Source organism: Pleurodeles waltl, chromosome 4_1 (assembly GCF_031143425.1).
Source record: "Pleurodeles waltl isolate 20211129_DDA chromosome 4_1, aPleWal1.hap1.20221129, whole genome shotgun sequence".
Lineage (NCBI taxonomy): Eukaryota > Metazoa > Chordata > Amphibia > Caudata > Salamandridae > Pleurodeles > Pleurodeles waltl.
This window is the reverse complement of record NC_090442.1, coordinates 664,465,884-664,488,259: the sequence shown is the minus strand read 5'-3', so window position 1 is coordinate 664,488,259 and position 22,376 is coordinate 664,465,884. Positions and strand designations below refer to the sequence as shown.

The 22,376-nt window shown below is 44.0% G+C and overlaps 1 protein-coding gene across 21 annotated transcripts in view; it reads left to right on the top strand.

Moving 5' to 3' along the window:
- The window catches only part of GRIP1 (glutamate receptor interacting protein 1), a 1,044,357-nt gene that overhangs the window by 970,363 nt on the left and 51,618 nt on the right, over nt 1-22,376 (top strand). For all 21 annotated transcript variants that reach the window (XM_069229162.1, XM_069229153.1, XM_069229151.1 and 18 more), the window contains 2 exons: nt 12,879-13,035; nt 16,666-16,777. In XM_069229162.1, the coding sequence (XP_069085263.1) occupies nt 12,879-13,035; nt 16,666-16,777 (269 nt within the window). The remainder of the gene's footprint in view (nt 1-12,878; nt 13,036-16,665; nt 16,778-22,376) is intronic.

The window sequence follows — 22,376 nt, the reverse complement described above, 5'->3', positions numbered from 1 at the left end:
GGTTGGACCGTGGCCCATCTGCCATCATCATAATAGGGCGGTCGGACCGCCCTGTCTGCGGCAGTCCGACCGCCATCGCGAGTGTGGCGGTCATGAGACTGCTACACTCGTAATGAGGGCCTCAGTGTTTCGAAAGTTTTATTTCATCTTGCTGAGACCCCGGAAAAGACTTGTGTAGAAGTTAACTAATTTCAAGTATTTTTTAGACTAAAATAGTGTAAGTTCAAAGTCCTCTTACAAATGTATTTGTCAGGGGATGGAGCCAACCAAGCATTTGGGAGACCGCCCTTCTCTGGGGCTCTGGCAAGCCATCCATTCTCAGTCAACCCTGGATTTCTGGAGGGTTTTTTGGGGGGGCATTGGAGCACTGATAAAATTATGGGAGTTGGCATTGCCCTCCCCAACCCAGCTGCTGCTTCAGAATGCACTCCGGTTTCTGTGCTGAATTAGGTGACACAGCTCCCTTGTTCATTTGGAGAAAGCAAGAGGGTATTGCCCACTTAGGATCTCTGCAGGTGTAGGTCCTCTACTGTGGTGCTGTGATGAGTGGATGTTCCACTGATGAGGACTGAGCCTGTGCATGTGGCTGCTGTGCCACTGAATCTGTAGAAAACCCATGAGACGCAATAGTTAGACTGACATGGCACACAGAAGTGCTGAGAAGAGAAGCGAGATGGTAGTTGGATGGATTTCACTGCAAGGACAGAGATTCAATGATAAGTACCACCACATAACAATTTGATTCAGTTAAATTCACCAAATTTAGAAAGCTCATGGCTACCTGGGACCTGGCTTCCCAGCGCTCCAGGAAGAACAGTGAGAATAAAAAAGCACACAAATTATGAGAAAAGATGCGTAGGGTCAGGATATGAATACAATCAACCCCCACACCCAGCTCTAATTATCCTGGGCATAGCTAAGAGATCAAGATTGCAGGATCCAAGGACTCTGTTGGGTTGATAAGGTGTGATCAATTGGTGGAGAACTTTTGGCCCCACCTTATGTTTGACCTGATGTACCAGGCAGAGTGCCTTAAACTGTAATTTGCTGCTTATGGCTAGCCAATGGAGAGCTTTAAGTGCTTCCCAGGCTGACTGTGATTTTAGAACCCCTAATACCTTCTGGGCTGCGGCATTCAGAATGATTTGAAGATTCCCTATCACCACCTTGGGACTACCTAAATAGAGTGAATTGCCATAGTCAAGTTGAAGTAAGATCAGCCCTTGGATCACAATTCTTTTGGAATCAGCCAGAAGTCATCAGTTTTTTTTTTTCTAAGTGCTCTTAGTAGACCAAAGCAGGTATCAGCTACCTTGCTCACCTGTGATTATCTGATTATCTAGGGTAAAGGATGGGTTGTTCCCTACCTACCAGCTACCTTGTTCACCTGCGATTATCTAATTATCTTGGGTAAAGGATGGGTTGTTACCTACCACCATCACCTCTGTTTTTCTCTCCGTTTAGCATTAGGCAGCAGCCCGCTGTCCATTGGGATACCATCTCTGTTAAGTTTTGTTGAGGTGGCAATGATATCTGGGGACAGCGTAACTATCAGCTGTATTTCATCAGTGTATGACACCATTGTGAACACAAAGGCACTGATGATGTCTGATAACGGACGTACATAACTATTGAAAAGTGTGGGGCTCAGTGAGGATCCCTGAGGAACTCTGCACCTCAACTGATCAATGGTGGAGTTAAAACGATCCCTCGCTGACTTGAAAGCCGCTCTCATCTAAAAAGGAAGCAAGCCATTTTAAGGCATTTCCAATAATGCCAGTTTCTTCCAGGCGTTGCAGTAGAATAGCACGGGAAACAGTGTTGAAAGCAGCACTCAGATCAAGGAGTATGAGTGCCGCCGAGCCACCCTAATCGAGGACCAATTAAAGATATTCCATAGCCCTCAAAAGTGCAGTTTCTGTACTATGGCCACTGTTCCCCACTTGCACACAGTGGTTTAGTCCTTGAAATATTTACCATACTTGGGGCCTGATTTAAGAAAACGGTGCTGCACCTAGTGCAACTCTACTTTTCTTGCACCCGTTAGCGCCACCTAACGCCACCATGTGTGCGCCGTATTTAATATGCGGTGCAGCATAGCGGTAGTTAAGGAACTAGCGCCAACATTTTTTACGCTAGTTCAAAGCTTTGCAGGATTAGCGTAAAAAACGATGATGCTGATCCTGCAAAATTATGATGCTGATCCTGCAATTGTAAACAGTGGTGTGCCTCCTTTTAACACATGCTCTGAGCACGCGTTAAAAGTACTGAAAGAAATGATGCAAAGACATTTCTTGGATCTCTTTGTGCTGTTTTTTCACCCCCCCAAACGGGGAATTGCCCCCTTTGCATACATTATGCCTTGCGCAGGCATAATGTAACGCAAAGGGTTAAAAAGTGGCGCAGTGCACGCATTGCGCCACTTTGTGAATATGGTGTGGCGATTTTGGCCTCGTTGGGCCACATTGGCATAAACAAAATGACGCTAATGTGGCGCAAGGAGGTGCTAGGGACTCTTAAATCTGCCCCATAATGTGCATCAGTGTCTTTATCGGTCACAGATCTGAGTGTCCAGATGCAGACTAAACACTTCCATGTAGCATTTGTCTACACACTGGACGATTCCATTTAGTGCTTTATTGCACACTGCACTATTCCGTTTAGTGCAGTATTACACACTGGACCATTCCGTTTAGCAGTTTGTTACACACTGGACCATTTAGTTTAGCGCTTTACTACACACTGGGCCACTCCATTTAGCGCACTATTACACACTGGACCGTTCTGTTTGGTGCTTGTGTTGCACACTGGAGAGCTCTTTTTAGACTGGAACATCTTGTGGTTCTACATGCGTTTTCTGTCGGTCTCGGTATAAAATCTTGATTTTATACCGGAACTGCGAAAACATTCAGTGCCCCCCTCACCTCACTGATTTATAACTTCCACTGTAAATTGACTTTAAGTATGCTTTAAGGATAAATTATGATTTAATGTTTAAAAACAAGAAAAACCTCCCAGCAGATGCCTCCTTTTGTGCGTCTAACAAAATATGGTCTGATTCTGAGTGGAAGCGGTGAGCCAGAAGCATCTTTTTTCTGTGGAGCTTTGTAAACAGGATTGTCCACAGTGCCCTCGAATTGCACAGGGTCAAACTGTTCCCTTTTGAACGGAGCGCACCCGAGAGCTGCCCTCACATTGCCGGGACGCAGCCATTCCTCAGCTCCTCTGACAGCGCACGGCGAGTCTTCATCACTTCGGCCAGGAGCGGCTGTCAGTTTTGCTGCTACCAGGACACCAATAAAGTATTGAACCATAAATATTTCCTGCTTTATGGCGATGCGAGTGCGTGCTCTGTTGGGATACAGCACAGGCTGTGGCATATCAATTCATTTTCAGTAAAAAGTGTTTAGTTCCCTGGTACTTGAGAATCCGGCAATATTTCCAATACTCTGGGTCGTAAGTAGAAGTCTGCGGCTCCCAGTTTGTTACTTTCCCCCAGGGTGACTGGATTTAATTCACAGAGTGCTTGAATAAAGACTAGCAAAACAAAGTAAACCATCTGTACGATGCTCAGATATCGGCAGTCATCACAGCCTTCATTCGTTCCAGGCAGATCCAGCGAGGAACGGGTTAACACAATTTCGAAATTTCAGTTTATGAGCAAATAAGGGTTCAGGTGAAGGGGTGTCAAAGAAAGTTATGCCTTGGCCCTAGGGAAAGGTGAAATCGACGAAGTACCCCAGAATGCTGCTCTTGAAATCTCGGTGATGAGGAAAATCAAATGTGAGGGGAGAACCACGTGGCATGCCCTAACATGAATTCACTAGGAGAGTATAATGCTCTGTTGGACTGATGACACTTGAAATTCACTCAGAATGTTTTCAAAGGCCGTCATGTAGAAAAAAGACAAGAAGCCTTATTTCCTGAGTGAGGTAAAAATAGGACACTAAATATGAAAAGAGGGCGGGATGAGTACTTAGACTAGTTCATTCTTCTGATGCACGTCATGAGACTTTAGAATGGGTGCGTTTAGTAGGTCTTTCAACTGAGGTGTTTATTTGTTTTTGGTTTTTTTTACAATACAGCTAGTGACTGAGACATGTCTGAAAGATTATCACGCACCTCGGATCAGGTTACAACAGTCAATCTGTTCAGGATCATATTCTGTATATATTCAGTGGACAGTATGGCACCTAAGAGGTTGGAAGGCAACGTGTAGGCTTTACAGAACACCAAAATAAATAAACGCCCCTGGGATGAAGAGGGCTGGGCTTTAGTAGCCTCTTTTGTAGTAGCAGTAAGCAGCACTGTCTGTTTAGAGTTTGTAAAACCTGAAATGGATGTTTGTTGTTGCTACAATGATGCTAGCTTCTCACTCTGGAAAGGTCAGCAAACAGGAACTGGAGAGAAACTCTGAAGGTAGGGCTTAGTGGCTCAATTGATCCTTAAACAATACTCATTTGAATTCGTCCACTAGGCAAAAGTAGAACTTGTAGAATGTTTGTCTCAGTTACCAGAAATACACAAGACTTTACACTGTCTTTAGGCCTTATAAAACAAGGAAGAGCAGTCTCTGTTCCCAACACACGACTGCATAATCACTCACCTTTTAGTGACCCGTGAAAGGTGCCATATTTATGTAAACATATGGAAGGTATTCCAGAATTTTGCAAGCAGCTAGCATGAAAAAATCACATTGAAAGCCACCAAAAATAATGAATAACAAATGGTGAGACAGCTCGTACAGGAGAAAGAGACTTGGACTATATCAAACATGAAACCAGTAGCCTAGCAACACCATCTGGTTTACAGTCGGTGACAAGAGTTTTTCACATCTCTGTAGAGATGTGTGGATCACCAGCAAGTGGCTATCCGGCCCTATTTTGTTAGGGTTAAAGGTGATTGTTTTTGAGAAGTAGTCTAAAGATAAGGTTAAAGCACACTTAAAAACAATACACATAACAACAAAAGCAAAGCATTTCTAGGGGGACAACAAATATGCCTTACTTTCCAAATGACATTCACTGGAACAAACATATAAAATAAAATGTGGCTATTAACTGAATTGTGGGGCAAATGCAGAAGGACTTATTGCGATAATTGTTTACTAGAATTTAAATCCTTATTACACGTGGGTTCAGTGTTAACCCCAGAAATATATTTTTCAGTGATCTCAAATATAAAACATTTTATTTGGCTAATGGTTGTGAAAGGAAATCATACTTAAATTCTGGAAAGTGACCAATCTCTTTCACACTGATCAATAGTTAGCGGAAATAACTAATCATGAATGTCGACTAGCAGGTGCAAAGTGAAATTATATGTCCTGTCACAATTATAACAATGGATTCAACTAGCTTATTTCGGATAATTTATCAGTGTGCTGTTCTTAGTTGCTGACCTTTTCTTTAGTTTTATAACCTTTTCTTTTTACTATTTGACCTCTTCCTTCTGTACGCGTGTTACTATTTGTAAATTAGGCCTTTGTTAAAATGTACAGATTTATAGTACTTCAGCATAATACATAAGTACCAATACATAATGTGAAAAGGGAATTTCCTTCCAAAATGTGAGCATTGGAAATCCTCTAAACGTTTTAGGATTCAAGTGTATAAGTACAGAAATCTTGTTAAATGTAAATTATGCATATTGCCACCTGTAGGAGGCTAGCCTATGGTGTTACACCTTATACTGGGTCCTGGCAACCCCTATTAGATAGTGTTACAGTGTCTGGGTAGCCATGTCCTCTAGGGTAGCTGTGGTGAGCAGCTAAGACTTATTTAGGAGGAGTGTGAAGCACTTGCAATACCACAGTAGTCACACAGTAACTTATCACACACAAAAGGACCCACACAGTGTTGCAAAAATAAAGGTACTTTATTAGAGAAACACCAAACTAGATTACTACAGGCAACCCCCCACCCCCCACTTCTGGAGATAAGAACACACAAAATATACACAGGTAAATATAAGGAAACAGCAAAAGATAGCATAGGCCCGAGAGGGGGTCAAACCATATACTAAAATAGTGGAATGCGAGAATGGGCTAACCCCCTCTGCCCCGCCCCCCCCCACCAGAGGATGTGGAGTAGTTAGCCATGGGCTGGGAGAGAGTGAAACCCCAAGAGGTAAGTATCTAGAAGACCCCCAGTGACCAGGAGAGCAGGGGAAAGTTACTTGGCCGTCCCATAGGCTAACATGGGGAGTCATAAATGGAATATTGCAAGAACAGGACCAGGCAGGCAGAACCCAAAGGTGGATTCCAGATGAAGAGTCCTGCAAAAGAAGGGGGCAGAGTCAAGTCCATGCAGGAGTGGCCAAGTGGGACAGGAGGCAAGGCCCACCCTTCTGTGGGTGAAGATCAAGTGTGGTGGATGTAGCACAGCTGCGGAGTCCAGGAGCTGCTGAGGAGTCCCTGAAGTCACCTAGGAGCTGTCCTTCAATGGTCGCAGGATTGCAGATGGGTCAGTAGTCAGGAGGACCACCAACAAGCAAATGCAACTGGAAGTGTTGGAGATTTGCAGAGCTGAAGAGGACCAGCAAGGTCTTGGGGACTCAACCCTTGGAGGGGAGTCCGGGCTGACCCTAAGAAGACAGGGGAGCCAGCAGAAGCAGTCGGAACCCCCACGAGCAACCTATACACAGGCACAGTAAATCGCAATGAGGCCCGAGCAGCACACCTGAAGAAGAGTCCCATGTTGCTGGAGCAGGAAAGAGGAGAATGTCTTTGCACAGGTAGAATGATGGAGCTACTTGGAGCCTGAAGATCCCTTTGAGTAGGAGTCAACAAGCTTTGGTTGCTGCAACAGTCGAGGTGCACAGAGATTCTGTCCTGGAGGAAGAGGCAAGGGCTCACCGTCTCCCAAGTTGGACAGAAGGCAGAGAGGACCCAGAGGACCGCTCAGAACCACCACCTGTGTTGGAGAATCTTCGCAGGTCCAGAGGACAGCAGATCCCAGCAGCCGAACATCGTTGCCTTTTGTGCCTCTAGATGCAGGGGAGTGACTCCTTCACTCCAAGGGAGATTTCTTCTTGCTTCTGTGGTGCAGCTGAAGTCTTTCCAACCTCAGAGGATGCACAGGCATGGAAATATTGCAAGTTGCTGACAGGAGCCACAGAAACAATGGTGCAAGGAGAGGTCGTATCGGTATTGCAGTCTTGTTAGGTTCCTGTGAAGCCCAGCAGCTGTCCCGGTGGCCAGGAGCAGAAGAGGTTGTTGCAAAGGAGTCCTGGTGGAGTTGTGCACACCATATCTTGGGACCCACCCACAAGGGAGTCCCTAAATAGCCCAAAAAGGGGCTTGGTTACTTTGCAAAGTGACCACCTATCTGAGGGGGGTCACTAACATCATCTGCCTAACCTGACCAGCCAGATGTTCCCACAGGCCTCTGCCCATCTTCGTTTCAAGATGGCAGAATCAAGTGGCCATGTGGAGGAGCTCTGGGGACCACCACTGGGATGGTGATGGACAGGTAAGTGGTCACTTCCCTTTCCTTAGTGCAGTTTTGTGCCAGAGCAGGTGCTGGGGGCCCCTGGACTGGTGCAACTTGGGTTATGCAAGGAGCGCACCAAATGTGCCCTTCAAAGCAAGACAGTGGCGTTGGGAGGTCTCCCCAGCCTTGTAACTCCTATTACCAAGGGAGAGGGGGTTGCACCCCTCTCCCACAGGTACTCCTTTGTTCTGCCTATCCTTGCTTGAGCTGGTCAAGCAGCAGGAGGGCAGAATCCGGTCTGAGGGGCTGCAGCAGCATGGGCTGCTCACAGACACTGGAAGTCTGGTAGGAGCAATACTGGGGTATACTCTGTAGCCCCCAGATTGCATGGAATCATGCCACCAATACTGGTATCAGTATTGGGATATGATTCAGACATGTTTGATACCAAACAAGGCTAGGTTCAGAGCTACCACTATGTGGCTGGACCATAGGTATTGACCTATGGCCAGTACATAGCTAAAATGGCTTCCCCATACTTACGAAGTCCAGGGAATCGGGACTGGAGTTCGTAGGGGCACCTCTGCTCCTGCAGGGGTGCCCACATACACAGGGACCTGCTTCCTGGCCTTACAGCTGGAAGGGCCTACCACAAGGGTGACTTACAGTGACCTGATGTAGTGACCAGCAGTGGAAGGGTGCATGGACCTTTTCACACAGGCTGCAAATGGCAAGCCTGCAGGCACAGTTTGCATGGGCTCCCATGGATGGCACAATCCAAGCTGCAGCCCATGGGGGACCCCTGGTGTACCAATGCCCTGGGTACCTAAGTACCAGATACTAGGGACTTACATACTTACACCAGTATGCCAATTGTGGGGTTATAAAGGATACCAAGGCAACCAAATTTAGATGACCGAGCACAATCACTGGGGTCCTGGTTAATAGGATCCCAGTGATAACAGTGTAAACACACCGACAACAGGAAAAAAAGTCGGGTAAGCATGCCAGAAAGTGGGACTTTCAGATACCACCCTTGAGCAAAAGATTCACATGTCATAAACTGCGCTATTGCTGGATTAAAAAATGCAGTAAGAACTCAGCATAGCACGACAACCATGCTTGTTAGCATCAACAAAAAAAACTGATGCTAGCTTGTCAGCGTTAAATCCAGAAAAACGTGCAAAACAAAATGTATCTTAATACAATGAAGAATAAGTGAAGTAACACAAATACAAATTTCTGCTCTCATAAAAAAAAAAACCACCTTTTATAAATGAGGGTATCCAAGCTGTACTGCCTAAGGTTAAGTCATTGCTGGGAGATCAGCAGTAATTCTCCACACATCATATAGCATTTTTTTCATGGCCAGAGTTGGTTTCTGCTATCTAGCTGTGATACATCTTGGTACCCTCCTTGTTTTCCAGGATCTTCAAATTCATGTTAGATTATTGTCACAGATGTTCTAGCTCTCCAGACTGCACATGAATGACTTATCCTGCAAGTTTCTGCGGCCCTATGTATGTAGTCACCAATGAACTCCCAGTACAGAGAAACCTGTAACCTTTTAGATAAGTGGTTCCCAACCTTTTTACTTCTGAGGACACCCCCTTTAGCATTACTGGAACCCGGGCACCACCACTGAATCATTATTTGAATCTGAAGAGACCTCACTGAGTCCATAATGGAAGCCAGGTGCCCCGGCCTAAACATTTTCATTGATTTGAAGCACAAAACAATTCACAACAAATAAAGAAATCGGCATTCATCAAAAATGTACACAAATGATAACATACTTTACTTAATTTGCACACAAATAAAATTAAAAATATATATTTAATAGGAAGGTTGGAGATTTCCTAAATTCAATTGAAGCCACACAGCATCCACAATATATATACTGTTTGATGCACATGCACTGCTCCCACAAATAAATCTGAGGGTACTAATTTATTTTTAGCCTCCAATTTCAAATTACATGACATTTACAGAACCCTTTAAAATGTTCAATTGTACAGCTAGCCACTATTTGAAATATACTTTATTAATCCGTTAATATTAGTTAATTTTCTAAGCAGTCACAGACCCCCTGAGGAAGCTTTGTGGAACTCCAGGGGTCCCGGGTCCACAGGTTGGGAACCACTGTTTTAAATGACTGTCAATTAGGGTCTTGACCAAGAAGAGGCCCAAAAATAACTGCAGCCAGCATAAATTAATAATTGTTATCCATCATGGACTACAACAGCACATCATCCTTGATCACATCTTCCTAGTTTTACAAATCTCTTTTGAGACAACTGACCACCAAATACTAAATTGCTGAATTAAAGAAACCTTGTTAATCCAACCTTGGTGTACATCCTTTCTAACTAATATATATAGACATCTTTTCATGGCCAACTGAACTGATCTAATAGAACGTGTGTTGTGGTTGTACTGCAAGAAACAGATATCAATGAATGCAGAGTGTGTATCTTCACATTAATAGCCCTTTCTCTATTTCAGGTTTCTATCTGAAAGTTAAATCATAGTTTTTTATTTCGTATATCATCTTTATGTTGCACAAATTTGGAGGTTTTCAAAAAGGTATTATGGTAATTGTACTTAATCATGTGGTAAACATCTCATGAGAAGTTGCTTAAATGCAAGTTCTGATGTATATTGTGCTATGTATGGAGCCTAACACATGTAGATGAGTCATTGTCTAAGCAGCTGAACATTAATTTAGCAAACTGCATCAGTATCACTTCAAATAACAGATTGTGCTTACGAGAAAGTGTTTCCCAGTTAGTTTGCATCGGCCCTTAGGAAGCAAAGACTTGGATCCAAAAACATAAAATGACGACATCCCTGCAAACCAACTTCAATTACTCCTCTAATGCACTGATAATCCTGATAGCTTCTTGGGGATCGTCATTTTGCCAGTACCTTTTAACATGTATATAAAACCGTTCATGAACTTCTAGCCAGACACTGACTTCCATCCTTGAGGTGTTGATTCTCTGCTTTGGCATCTTAGGAAACACACATAAGGACATGGACATTCTTATTCATTTTCTCTCCAAAATTAAACATAATTGATGCAGACTAAACTTCGACTAAGTGTCAAAACAATATTAAAAAATCCTGATCAGATCAACCCCCTTTGTTGGTAGTCGGCTTCCAGAGTACTCCCTGTAATAGTCAATAATACTGGCATATTCCTCAAACCAAGTTCAGAATTCTGGGAGTCTCCTGATGCACATAGACCATACAGCCAATACAACCTTAATTTGAGTCCAGTAACAGTGTCCACCTCGGCCAGCACCGAATCATTACTCTGCATTCTGCAAAAGGTTCAGAATGCAACAGATAGAGAAGTGATGTGCAGCCCCTACTTTGCCCCCACCAGCAGATTCTCTATTGTGACTCTTGGCTCAATCTGAAAACTATAGTCATAGGTGACAAAGTGCTGCATGATCGCCCTTTTGGCTGCTTTCAAGAAAAGACATCCTGCCACGTATCTTACTGCCAACTCACCAGTATACCACACCAACCGCCATGGCTGTAGCAGCCACTGGGCCGGAGATAAGAATCTCCAGCCCGGCGGCCGCTAATGTACCAGCGGTGGCATTTTGACCCTGCCTACTTCCATGGTTTTCATGTTGTTCGTAACGCCACAAAAACCATGGGGAAAGCCCTACCAGTGACAGGTAATTCTTTACCTGTCACTGATAGGAGGACCACCCATCCCCCCCCCCCCCAATACCCCCAAGACAATACCCACCCCCCTCCATCCATGCTACCTCCCATCCAATCCCCCGCCCCAATCCACGCTCCCCCTTCCAGTCCCCTGCCCCCCCTCATCCACGCTCACCCTTCCAATTCCCCACCCCCCATACACGCACACTCAGACACTCACCACGCATACACACACTCACACAGGCATACATGCATTCATACACACATGCATCCATTCATTCACGCGCACATCCGTACCACATTCACACTGATACAGAGACACGCATTCCCATTTCCATCCATACATGCATTCTCACACATGCATACACGCATGCATGCAAACAACACTACACACACATTCATGCACACACACACATTCATGCACACACACCCCTCACCCCCTCCCCGGTTGGAAACCCAACTTACCTGCATCCATGGGGTCTTCTGGCAGGGGACGGGAAGGGGCGCTGCTGGCAGTTTATTTTTCATAATACGGCTGGAGGCAGTCTACTGCTGTGGCGCTGCTGGTGGTAGCAGCGCCACCTTAACACCATTCGCCAGTATGGCCACAGCTGGATTTCCACCCTTCTTGTGGCGGAAATCTGGCTGTGGTCATAATTTGGCGGATGCATGTTTGACACGGCGATGGTCTTTTGGCGACCGTCACCGCGGCGGTATGCGCAGTCACTGCCAATGCCATAATGTGCCCCAAAGTGTTGGCATCAGCATGCAGAAAGAAAACTAAATAAAGGGGGTGTTGGGGCACACATTCTCAGTTACAGACCCAAGCGTGGAACTCTACCACGCACAATTCAAGCTGAATATGACACCAAATCAGGAGAGATCTGTAACCGCATCTCTGTGCAAGCAACAGTGAGTTACACTGATAAAAATATTAACAGTGAAAAATATAAATACTGAAACCAAGATAAAAATTTATATAACTAGCTCTAGGCTACAGGAGATATGGAAATGACAGCAGCAGGGCTCACAGGAGTCACAGTGAATTTGCTCTGAAATCTGTGTCGGGGAAGGTGCAGTGGCAAATATATTCTGAAAAATATTTGAAAACCAACATTTAAAATTCAACCTTTTCTATGACTTAGCCGGTGTATTTCTGTTCATGGACCCAAGCATAGAAAAACCTATTTATATAGGATAGCACAAAATTACCCATAATGCTGAAAATCGGGCTCCTGTTGCTTTCACCACATCCTCCATTTCAATATATTATTGGTCCATTGCCCCCAGGGTACTGCAATGCTAAATTAAAACTGATAACTATATTCAGTGATTTTGGTCAATTGAAGTGAGACCAAAAGTACAGTTGTCTGGCGAATATCTAATGTACACTATCATCAAAATTAAGATTCTAGCAACCTTAGTCTGTCGTCACTGTCAGAAGTTACACAAAACGAAAGTGTTGATGGTGAGTATAATATTGTTGAAAGTGCCATCAAGAAAAACATGGCACAGCCAGGAGTACTGTATGGAGTTAATGCATTATCTGGGCATGTTGTGAAACTTGTAGGAACTACAGTGTTTCTGAAAAAGAAAAAAACTTTTCTGTTTAAATGTGATTGTAAGATTTTGTACTAAGACAGGGAGAACTTACTTGTACAACCTTCTAGGGAAAGGGAAGGCTACATCCATGCTGCCACGCTCGTATGGATATTAAGGCTGTCTTGATGCTAGCTTGGAAATAACAATGTGATGAACTTTCAGGTCCCAGCTACCAGGCTTCAGGTGGATACAACTTCAACACATATGAATGGAGGAATCCAAAACAGAAGGGTAGCTTATCACCTGCTAGTCGGCAGCGACATAATCCTTTTAATGACCCCGGATTGGAGGATGAATGGGACCAACCTGCAAATAGCGGGTAAGTGTTACAATGTCATGTCAAATCACTAGAGTTCCACAAAAGAGATGCTCCTTGGAGATACCCTTGAAGCTCATCAAACAGCATCAGAACGTATTGCATAGTCAAACATTTCTCATTCAAAAAAGCACAGGGCTCCCTAAACAGCATCTGTATCCACCACAATATGTAGGTCAACGTGAAGGTACTAGGAAGAGTTTCAGTTGACTGTCTTGAATAAGGGGGAGACACAGGTTGGTGTATCTGTTCACTGCTATTTAGAGTTGGGGCAGAACACCAGTAATATCTGGCTTCAAATTGTGAAATCGTCACGAGTCCTCTAAAGCTTTTGGTCTTCAAATTCTAAACACTAAACACAAGTGCAGGAAGTCACTGCATGCTTGTAAATAATTGTTTACTTTTATTGTAATATACATTTATGTAGGCGAGTGACTAAGAAATTCCCATATTGTCAGGCATGCAAGCCATAGCTCACAAGAGCAGAAATCTTATGATGGGAAACAAGGCACTTTTAGTTTGACAAGAGACGATTTTTCTCCTTGGTTAAACTAATGGGCTTCATAGTGACATTCATCATCTTGCTTTAAAGGAACCATCTTTATTTGAGGAAATTACTTCCTTTACAATAATATGGAAATATCACATTGATACAAAATGTATGCAGTGGTGGCCCCTATACAGGGGCTTTGAGGGGCGGCCCTGCACCATGTGGGGCACCACATAACGCCCCGAGACTCAGCCCACACCGTGCTAATCACTTAACTTAACAGTGGTCATCAAAATATAACGTTTGTGTTTTCAGGAGCACTGGCGTTGCCAAGCTCAGCCCTCCCGGCCTCTCAAGGGATGCTGATCGATGATCCACCTAGACATTGTTATTTAAGAAACACAGCACTCTGTAGGTGGATGCCTGGATTGTGGGTGTGAGGAGTGTAGTTCAACTATGATCCCCTCACAGAGGCACATTCCTGTGTATTTAGATGATATTTTGCACATGCCTAAGGTAGCACAGTATATCTCCTAAAATGTGGCTGTCGGGGTGCACACCAGTGCATCACTGATGCCACTTAGGAGCAGCACAGAGCAACAGGGGCAGGACCCCAAGCACAGAGCCAGCTTCTGGTAGGATTGTGCTTCCAGTCCTCTCCAGAAGCTGCGAGAGTGCTTGAGGTGGGCCTTCGCCTTTGTAATCCTGGACTTGCTGCTCGCTCTGGTTTCTCGGTGGAAATCATGCTTTGCTGGTTTTGATGCCCAGCACCATATTCCTGCCCTGTTGCTGCCATTGAGCTTTGAAGTTGCCAGCAAAGGAAGAAAAGCAAGTAAAAAAGTAGTCTACTGTTGTCTGTCTGTGAGTGTATGAATGAATGAGTGATCGATAGTGAGTGAGAATTAATGTGTTACTTTAGTGTGTTTGAGAGTGTCAATTAGAGTGACAGCAAGCAACAATTAATGACTGAGTATGAATAAGTGACAGTGGAGGTGTGGGAGTGAGTAAAGGAGTGTGTTAGAATAAGTGAGGAGGGAATTATGAGAGGGAGTGGGAGTACATCTACAGCTCTCAATGGTGCAGAAGGTGCAGTTGTACCAGGCCCCGGAGGCCTGATGGGCCGACTGAAAACTATTTATTAAATCAGATCTCATTTACACAAGGGGTTTAGATCAGAGCCCCTTGTATTCCGGTAGCTAAGAGTGTGGGTTAGTAATTGTGAAAGTGTGTGCAAGTGAGTTTGTGAGTGAGAATCAGTGAGTGACAGTGAGAGTGAGTTTTAATCAGAAATGTGTAGGTGAGAGAGTGTGAGTTAGAGTGAGTGAGAGAATTAATGAGACGGGGCATGAGTGAGTAAATGTAAGTAACAGTATGTTTGTTATCATTCTTTACGCTTGTGAGTTTGCTGCTGGCCACGTTATGTTCAAGATAATTCTTGGCTTATGGGGGCCCACAAGGTAACTGGTTGCTGTCATACTGGAATTAATTCTTGCCATACGGGGGATCGGTGGTAAAACATTAGTGCTAGCATAGTGGAGGTAATACTTGGCTACCATGGCATATTAAGGTGGGAGGCCTGGTTGAACAAAGCAAATCACGAGGAAAATGATGGCTCTGACATAGTGGAGGTAATTTTTGACATATGGATCACCCATGGTATGAGGTCAGTGTCAATGGCAACATTTTGTTACTGACATAGTTTATGAAATTCCTGGCATAAGTGGTACCCGTGACAAAATGATGGAATTGGCACACTGGAAGTAATTCTTAAAGTATGGGAGAGCAGGGATGAACCAATGGCACGTATTATACCCCACCACGTTCAGGGATCATCAGCCGCCACTGAAACCATGTAATGTTCTTTCAAGAAGGCGATTGTCTAGATTATATGTATGTAAACAAAGATATGTTACACAGTTCTGCATCTTACAATATGCTGTTCTTTCAAATACAAAGGCTTTTACGTATCTTCGTATTAGGTGGTCATGGCTAGTCCACCTTTCTGCTTCAATATGGCTGTGAGAAAAGTTATCCCAGCAAGACATTAATCTTGGCCAACTTCTACAAAATCACTTTCATAAAGTTACTTACTCTAATGATATGGTGGTCAATAGTGGGAGCTTACTTGAAATTGTTTTTGTTAGCACCTAGATTAAGTTTGATATTGTTTATTATGTGTTGTAAGTAATGCAAATGTATACTATTAATAGTTCGTAATGAAGGCACAACACATAACCTGTTACATGCATCAGTTATCATTAACCACCCTGGCACAATGTAGCAGTGCATTCATGACGTTGTACCATAACCTGCATTTGAGCGCTAAAGCTAGTTGTAAAAGGCCCCGAACCATATTTGTAGGCCCAAGCCGCAGGCAAGGGACTATAATGATGGGGAGAGCCTTGAAGAACCGGTATAAACTGAGACAGATGGGCTATATAAGACTATTAGAATATTCCACCCACAGAGGGGATGGTGTAAATTAAAAAAGGGAGAAACACAAAGACAAACACTAGAATGTTGGAGCAGAAGGTCTGCACTCCGCATTAGCACCCTGAGCCACTCGGTTGCCTTCAGTGGAGCTGGCCATGATGCAGTGTTCAAATATTGGTTCACAGGCAAACGGATGGGACTACAATCTGTAAAAGAAAGGATGAGATGACCATGCATATGTTGTGTATACAAATCGCAACACGAAGCATCTGAACTCAATTGAAAACGGCACCCTCTCTAGCACTTAACACACATTTGCGGAACTGGAGATTACCCAGTGCTAATCAAATAAAAAAACATCCATCTCCCTTTTGCAACTGCAAGAATTTGCAAAGCGCAGTCTGCCAGCAAGGAGAAAGGAAATAGGAAGTTGCTTAGATTGCTGGACCTTGGAGGACCAATCTGATTTCACGATTTCCCAGCAAAGCCATTTCACCAGCCTGTGTTTTTAGATGACAGGGCTTTGACACTTAAACCGCAGGCTTGCGCTGACACCTGAACACAGTTTGCCCTTAATGTTACTCTGCAGTTCTGCTGAGAGCCACTGTAATTCCAGGGACAGACATGGTGGTTTTAGTGATAACTGGTTTTGGCGCGAAATGGTCGTTTGCGTTCTTAACGTTCTTTGATTGCCCCTCTCTCTCTTGCAGCTTCTCAGGCAGCAACAATGGCCCAGAGCCCGAGCAGGAGGAGAACTTTTGGTCCCAGGCGCTAGAAGATTTGGAAACATGTGGCCAGTCTGGGATCCTGCGGGAGTTGGAGGTACAGTGCCAGAGCACCGAGCCGCCTGTTCATTCTCTAATTTGCCATACCTTTTTTATCCTTATTATTTTGTTTGTGACACACACTCCTTTAATTACGTTGCCCCTTTCCGCAGGATAAAGCTGGCAAGCTTCTGTATTTGAAAAACATGGCTCTCCTGGTACATATATATTTTTTTTCTTTTTTTTTTTCCCCCAGTTCTTTTGTGCTTGTGCAGTTACATTCAAGCCCGCCCCGCAAGTTAAATCCAAACCCACTGCTTCAAATGGGGCACAAAAGAAACCTATATGGTTCACTTGCATAAAGTGCATGCCTCCTTTCAGACAGCCAGTACGGCCCCGTTAAGATGACTGCGACCAGGTGTATAACCGCTGGTACTTTCACTTGCCAATATACATGTTTTTCTGGCACTAAAGTACTTCCCATTTGAAGCACGTGAGCCTGCTCCTCTCGAATGCTTTGACAATGATTTTGCCAACATGTGTGTAGCTTGTGCTGCTGTACGCTGCTTGCATAAACTTTCATAAATACTTGCGCAGAAGTTTTGGGGGTATTTGGCAGCGAAAAAGGCTTTTACAGCATTTACAAAACCTTTTACTCTGGCTTCTTTACTAAGGCATGGGATTTTCTGGCATCAAACTTTTATTTCTTCCTCAAAGAACATAGAAATAAAATATACGGTCTTGCTGCCACGTTACAAACACGAAACTGCTGGATGAAAAAAAAGTACTTGGCAAATTAACAACTTGTACTTGCCCTGTTTTATTTTTTGGCTCTGGCGGCTTCAAAGCAAAACCACCGAATTTATTACTTCATCTTCTGCGCTATGAAGAGAATATATAGGAGCTATATTAATTTATCTTTATCTTAGTGACCCGACTTTCTGACAAATGACAAAACAACACACACTAACTTTTTTAAAAACTTTGGCAAAGGATATGCTGAAACGTTTTCTCGTACCCACTGATCTGTGGCGGCTACTGTCACCCTCTTACAGAGGTGTACAGTCTAGTCTGTTCCATGAAGCACCTTGAAAAACCCACATTGAAGGCAGCCACAAGTGGAGGTGGCGGAACTTCTGCGCAGTCAGATGGGCTGTTTTCAGATTGCATTGCATGAGTAGCTGTTATCAAACACTTAAAGTTTTGTAAATTAGAACAAAAGCGTGGAAGTGTCTTTTTGATTTGGAAGGACGTGGAGATATTTTGGCATGATACCATAGGCTGTTTGTTCTGGGTTTGGAAGGGCCCAGTAAAAGGATGTAGAGAGTTGTAAAGAAAATATTACCTGAATATGACATGGTACATTCCATTCCTGGTTTGGCAAATCAACAAATCTATGGGGTGAGAGCTTTTTCTCTCTTTATCTCCGGATTGCACACTTTGTGGTAGTACGGAAAGGTCAGCTCTCTTGCCCAAGTTGTTCAGTACGAGTTCTAACTCAACTTTAATTAGTATTTGTGATCTGGCCCACCAGTGTGAAAAGACTCACGCCCTTGTAACACCTGCTCTAACCATAGTGTTGGTGTTCCTGTACCCCCGGGGAGAAATAGACAGAAATCATACACTCTAGCTATAGTAAGCCCACTTATGCATTGTACTTGATCTACCCAGAACCAATCATAAGGTTAACAGGACAAGTAAGAGTCACGGTCAACTGTGTCTGTATTCTAAGTAGGACGTAGCTTGATTTTAATTTAAAAAAAATAAAGGCAAGGCATTGTTAAACTTGTTCAAATATACAAAGTAAGATTAAAACTGCGACACTTATTATTGCACCAAGAATTAACACATGTTCTTATTTACATTCCCTCTCGGGTGGGAAGGCACGGAAAACCATCAAGTATATGCATCACCAAAAGTTCTGAATGACATTATGATAAAGATGAACTGCATATTACCTATTGGCAGCTGCCAGTAGCTAGTTCTAGTTAGGACCTGGGTTCTATGGAGCATTTTTTGTTTTGCCAATAGATTTGGCACTGTTTGACGAATCTTAACAAAGGTTTCAAAACTAGTTTGGCACTCACTTCACCTGCTGTCTTGAAAGTTTTGGGGTGATTTGTAAAGGGGAGAGGTCCCAAAACGCGTTTTCCCCATGACATTTCTCAGAGTGATTTTGGACAAACCTACAGCCCGAACAGTTGAACAAGGTTACACCAAATTTGTCAGAAAGGTAGATTTTCGCCTAGAAAGATTTCTTTTTGTGATTTGTTGTAAATCTGTTCAGTAGTTTTGGATTTATTAAAGAAAAAAGATTTATAGCTATCTAGGGACGCAGAGGGTCCGCAAATCCGACAGATCTCATTGTGAGATCTGATTGGCTGTCAGCACTTTAAACAGGAAGTGCTGCCAGCCATCTTGGGACTCAGACTCAGACGAGTCCCAAGGAAAAACATAAAAAAAGACAAGGGGGCAGGGCAAAAATACCCTGACAACCTAGGCTTGGTGGTGGGACCAAACATTTAAAAAAATATATATATATTACAGCAAATTTGCAGAAGATCTATGGTAAAATAAAAAAAATAAAAAAACACAGGCTGCCTTGCTTGTTTACTATATGCCCCCTGGATGAGGGTAGGGCCCAGGGCAGGTGTATTTATTAATATAATTCAGGGAGAGGGGAGCATGAGGCCCCACTCCCAAGGCTGATTTCGGCTCCCAGGACCCCATAACCTAGGGCCCGGCCAAAGTACAATATAGGGTGGGGCCACATGCCCCCCTGGGCCAATTTTGGGCCTGGGGACCTCATCACCCGGGGCCCAGCCAATATGCAAAATGGGGAGGGGGCGCACAGCCCCCCTCCCAGGCCAATTTCAGGCCCAGGGACCCCATCCTCTGGGGCCCAGCCAATATAAAAAATGGGGAGCGGGCCATGTGGCCCTCCCCCCAGAGCCAATAATTGCTCTGAGGATCCCATTCCCCAGGGCTGGGCTCCTGCTACGACCCATAGTGCCTACCCCCGGGCCATAGCGGTTTCCCTGCTCACACTGGCTCAGGAATGGGGGCTTTGTGCCCTCCTCCCCCATTTACTATATGGATGTGCCCTGTGGGATGGGGTCCAAATTGGCTTGGGGAGGGGGTGCTGCGTGCCCCCCTCCTGGGTTGCCTGCATGTGGTGGGCTTGCCACAAGTTATAGTTTCTTAACATAACTATAACTATGGCTCCTGAGTTTCTGTGGTTTTCTGTTTGTAAAATCTGAACCCAACTATAACGTCTCTGTAACCTTTGGTTTATTAGTGATATATATATATTTTATATATCAACAACCAGGAAACTGCTTTAGCTGCTCTCCCTGCTTGGGCCACTTGTGACCCACACTTGTCACACCACATGAAATCATAAACCCATGGGTAACCCGGAGGTAGGTCAGCCCTCCCTCAAACCAGCTCTGGCTTTACCAGAAACTAAGTAAAACCTTGGGTAAACTGAAGTAGGGCTATTAGACCTGAACCAGGACCAAGTCAGTCCTCACTCTGTAACAAGCTCCAATACCCAACTGAAACTTTCATTAATTGATATGAGATTCCTGGCTGTTGGTTTTAGTTATTTATGGCATTGTATCCACTTACACCAGATTGGATCTATAAAAATTAGTAGGTGGGTCCCAGTGGTTTGAGCCACTGCCCATGGGGGATCGAGATACAACGAGGCACCACAGGTTTACTTAGCCACTGTTTGTCCCCTGCTGATGACCACATCTGGTCAGATAGCCCTGGTGGAGAAGGACTGGAAGAGAACTATGGACAAAACTAAATACAATGGGGATGTAGAGTGAATAGCTATGCTGACATTATGGCCAACTGCCTTCATGTTAGAGCAAGTACTAGCTTCTCTCCTACTTGCGGGGTGCTCTTTTCAAGGCCAGATATTATCATGGAAATTATTTATGCACAAGAAGTGCACTCAAAAAGTTTTGTAGTTTATAGCTCTTGTTTACCAATCCTTGCTTATTATGCACATAAAGCATGCTATGAATCACCAAACACCAAGAAACCTTTTTTTTAAATGGCTTAAGCCTGTGCTTTCAGACATGTTTGTCAAACATATTGACTTAATATCAACATTTAAAGAGTTCTGAAAGGGGAGCCTAATACTTTAAAGTTTTTTACTAAACACAAGATGATTATTGTACTAAAGCAAGAAATACAGTTAAGTTCTGATCATAAAATTACATGCCGACTTGAAACACGTGATACACTATCGGAAAAGATTTCTGCCAAAGGAAAAACCGTGTCTGTCAGAGGCTTAAACAGATGCACCTGGGACTTATGGTTACATTAAAATTTTCATCCTAAAAAGGTTTATGTGTTATTTTATATCCTAAACATGGTCATAAGGCTCATTTATTTTTAGTAAAGTTGATCCTCTTTGTTGGCACCTAATGTAAAGTGGTTTATTGGTAAGATACAGTCAAGGTCTCAATAAATTAATTCTTACTCAACCCTTGGTAGCCTGGCCCATCAGAAGTTGGGGTTAACTTAGGAGACAGGTGTGTAAAGCATTTAATATCAGCAAAACAGTAAATAAGAAATACAGAACACACAAAAAAAATCCCACACCAATTTATAGTAATAGGGCATTTTTAATCTCTACAATGACACCAAAACATCAAAAATACAATGTAGAGAACCAGAGATATGAATTTTTAAAGATTACATTAAAAAAAAAGTGCTTTCTAGGGCTCAGAAGCAAAAAGCACCAACCGCTGCCATCTGTTTGCCCCTGACCGGGACAAAGTCAAAGTTTGAGGTTGACCGCAATGGAGCCCAGGTTGGATACAGTGAGCAATAGGCCTCGGTCAAAATTTTACCCTCAGACTTAGACTGTTTTTCTTTTTAGAGCTTTTGTTCTCGACGTGAAAAGGGTCTCCACCTCAGGCCAGCTTGAGGTTCGAGACAACAGCTTGGCTCAGAACTATGCCTTGGTGAGCTCCTGGAAGTCTCTTCGACAGTGAAAAGGCCTGGAGCTTCAACAGGGCAAACCTGAAATTCAGGCCGGGTCACAATTCAACGTCGCCAGCTTGAATATCGACTACGAATCAGTCACCTTATGGAGCTTTATTCCAAAAATGCTCCAAACTTCTAGAGCTTCTTCCAGAAGGTGCCTTTGGGGTCTTGAAGTGCCAACAGCTGCAATCCAAGGTTCCAGAAGCGTTAGGGGTTCTTTGGGAGTTGGGACTACAATTCCCACAATGCACCTGGTCAAATCTTTAAATGTTTACTGGAAACTGGTCAGCTCAGCTCCTGTTACAGGAGTTCATGTAGGTGACTCTTGGTAGCTCCTTTATACCTGTTGCTTACAGGAAGTCCACTCCTGAATCCTTTGAAGCAAGGCAAATTCCTCTCTTTGTCAAGCCCAGAGTGTGCAGCAGGTACAGTGCTGAGTGCAGTTTTCCTCGGTGCAGACCAGGGGTTCAGCAAGGCAGTATTACTTCTTTTTGATGTTTGCAGGCAGGGATCTGAGTTGCTGGACAGCTCTTCCCCCTTTTATCCAGGTTTCTGGACTGGCAAGCAGGGGGGCCCCCCTACCCAATGGGGAGCAGGGTGCCAACTCCTGTGATGACCACTTCCTGTCAAGTGTGGCACATTTCAATCTC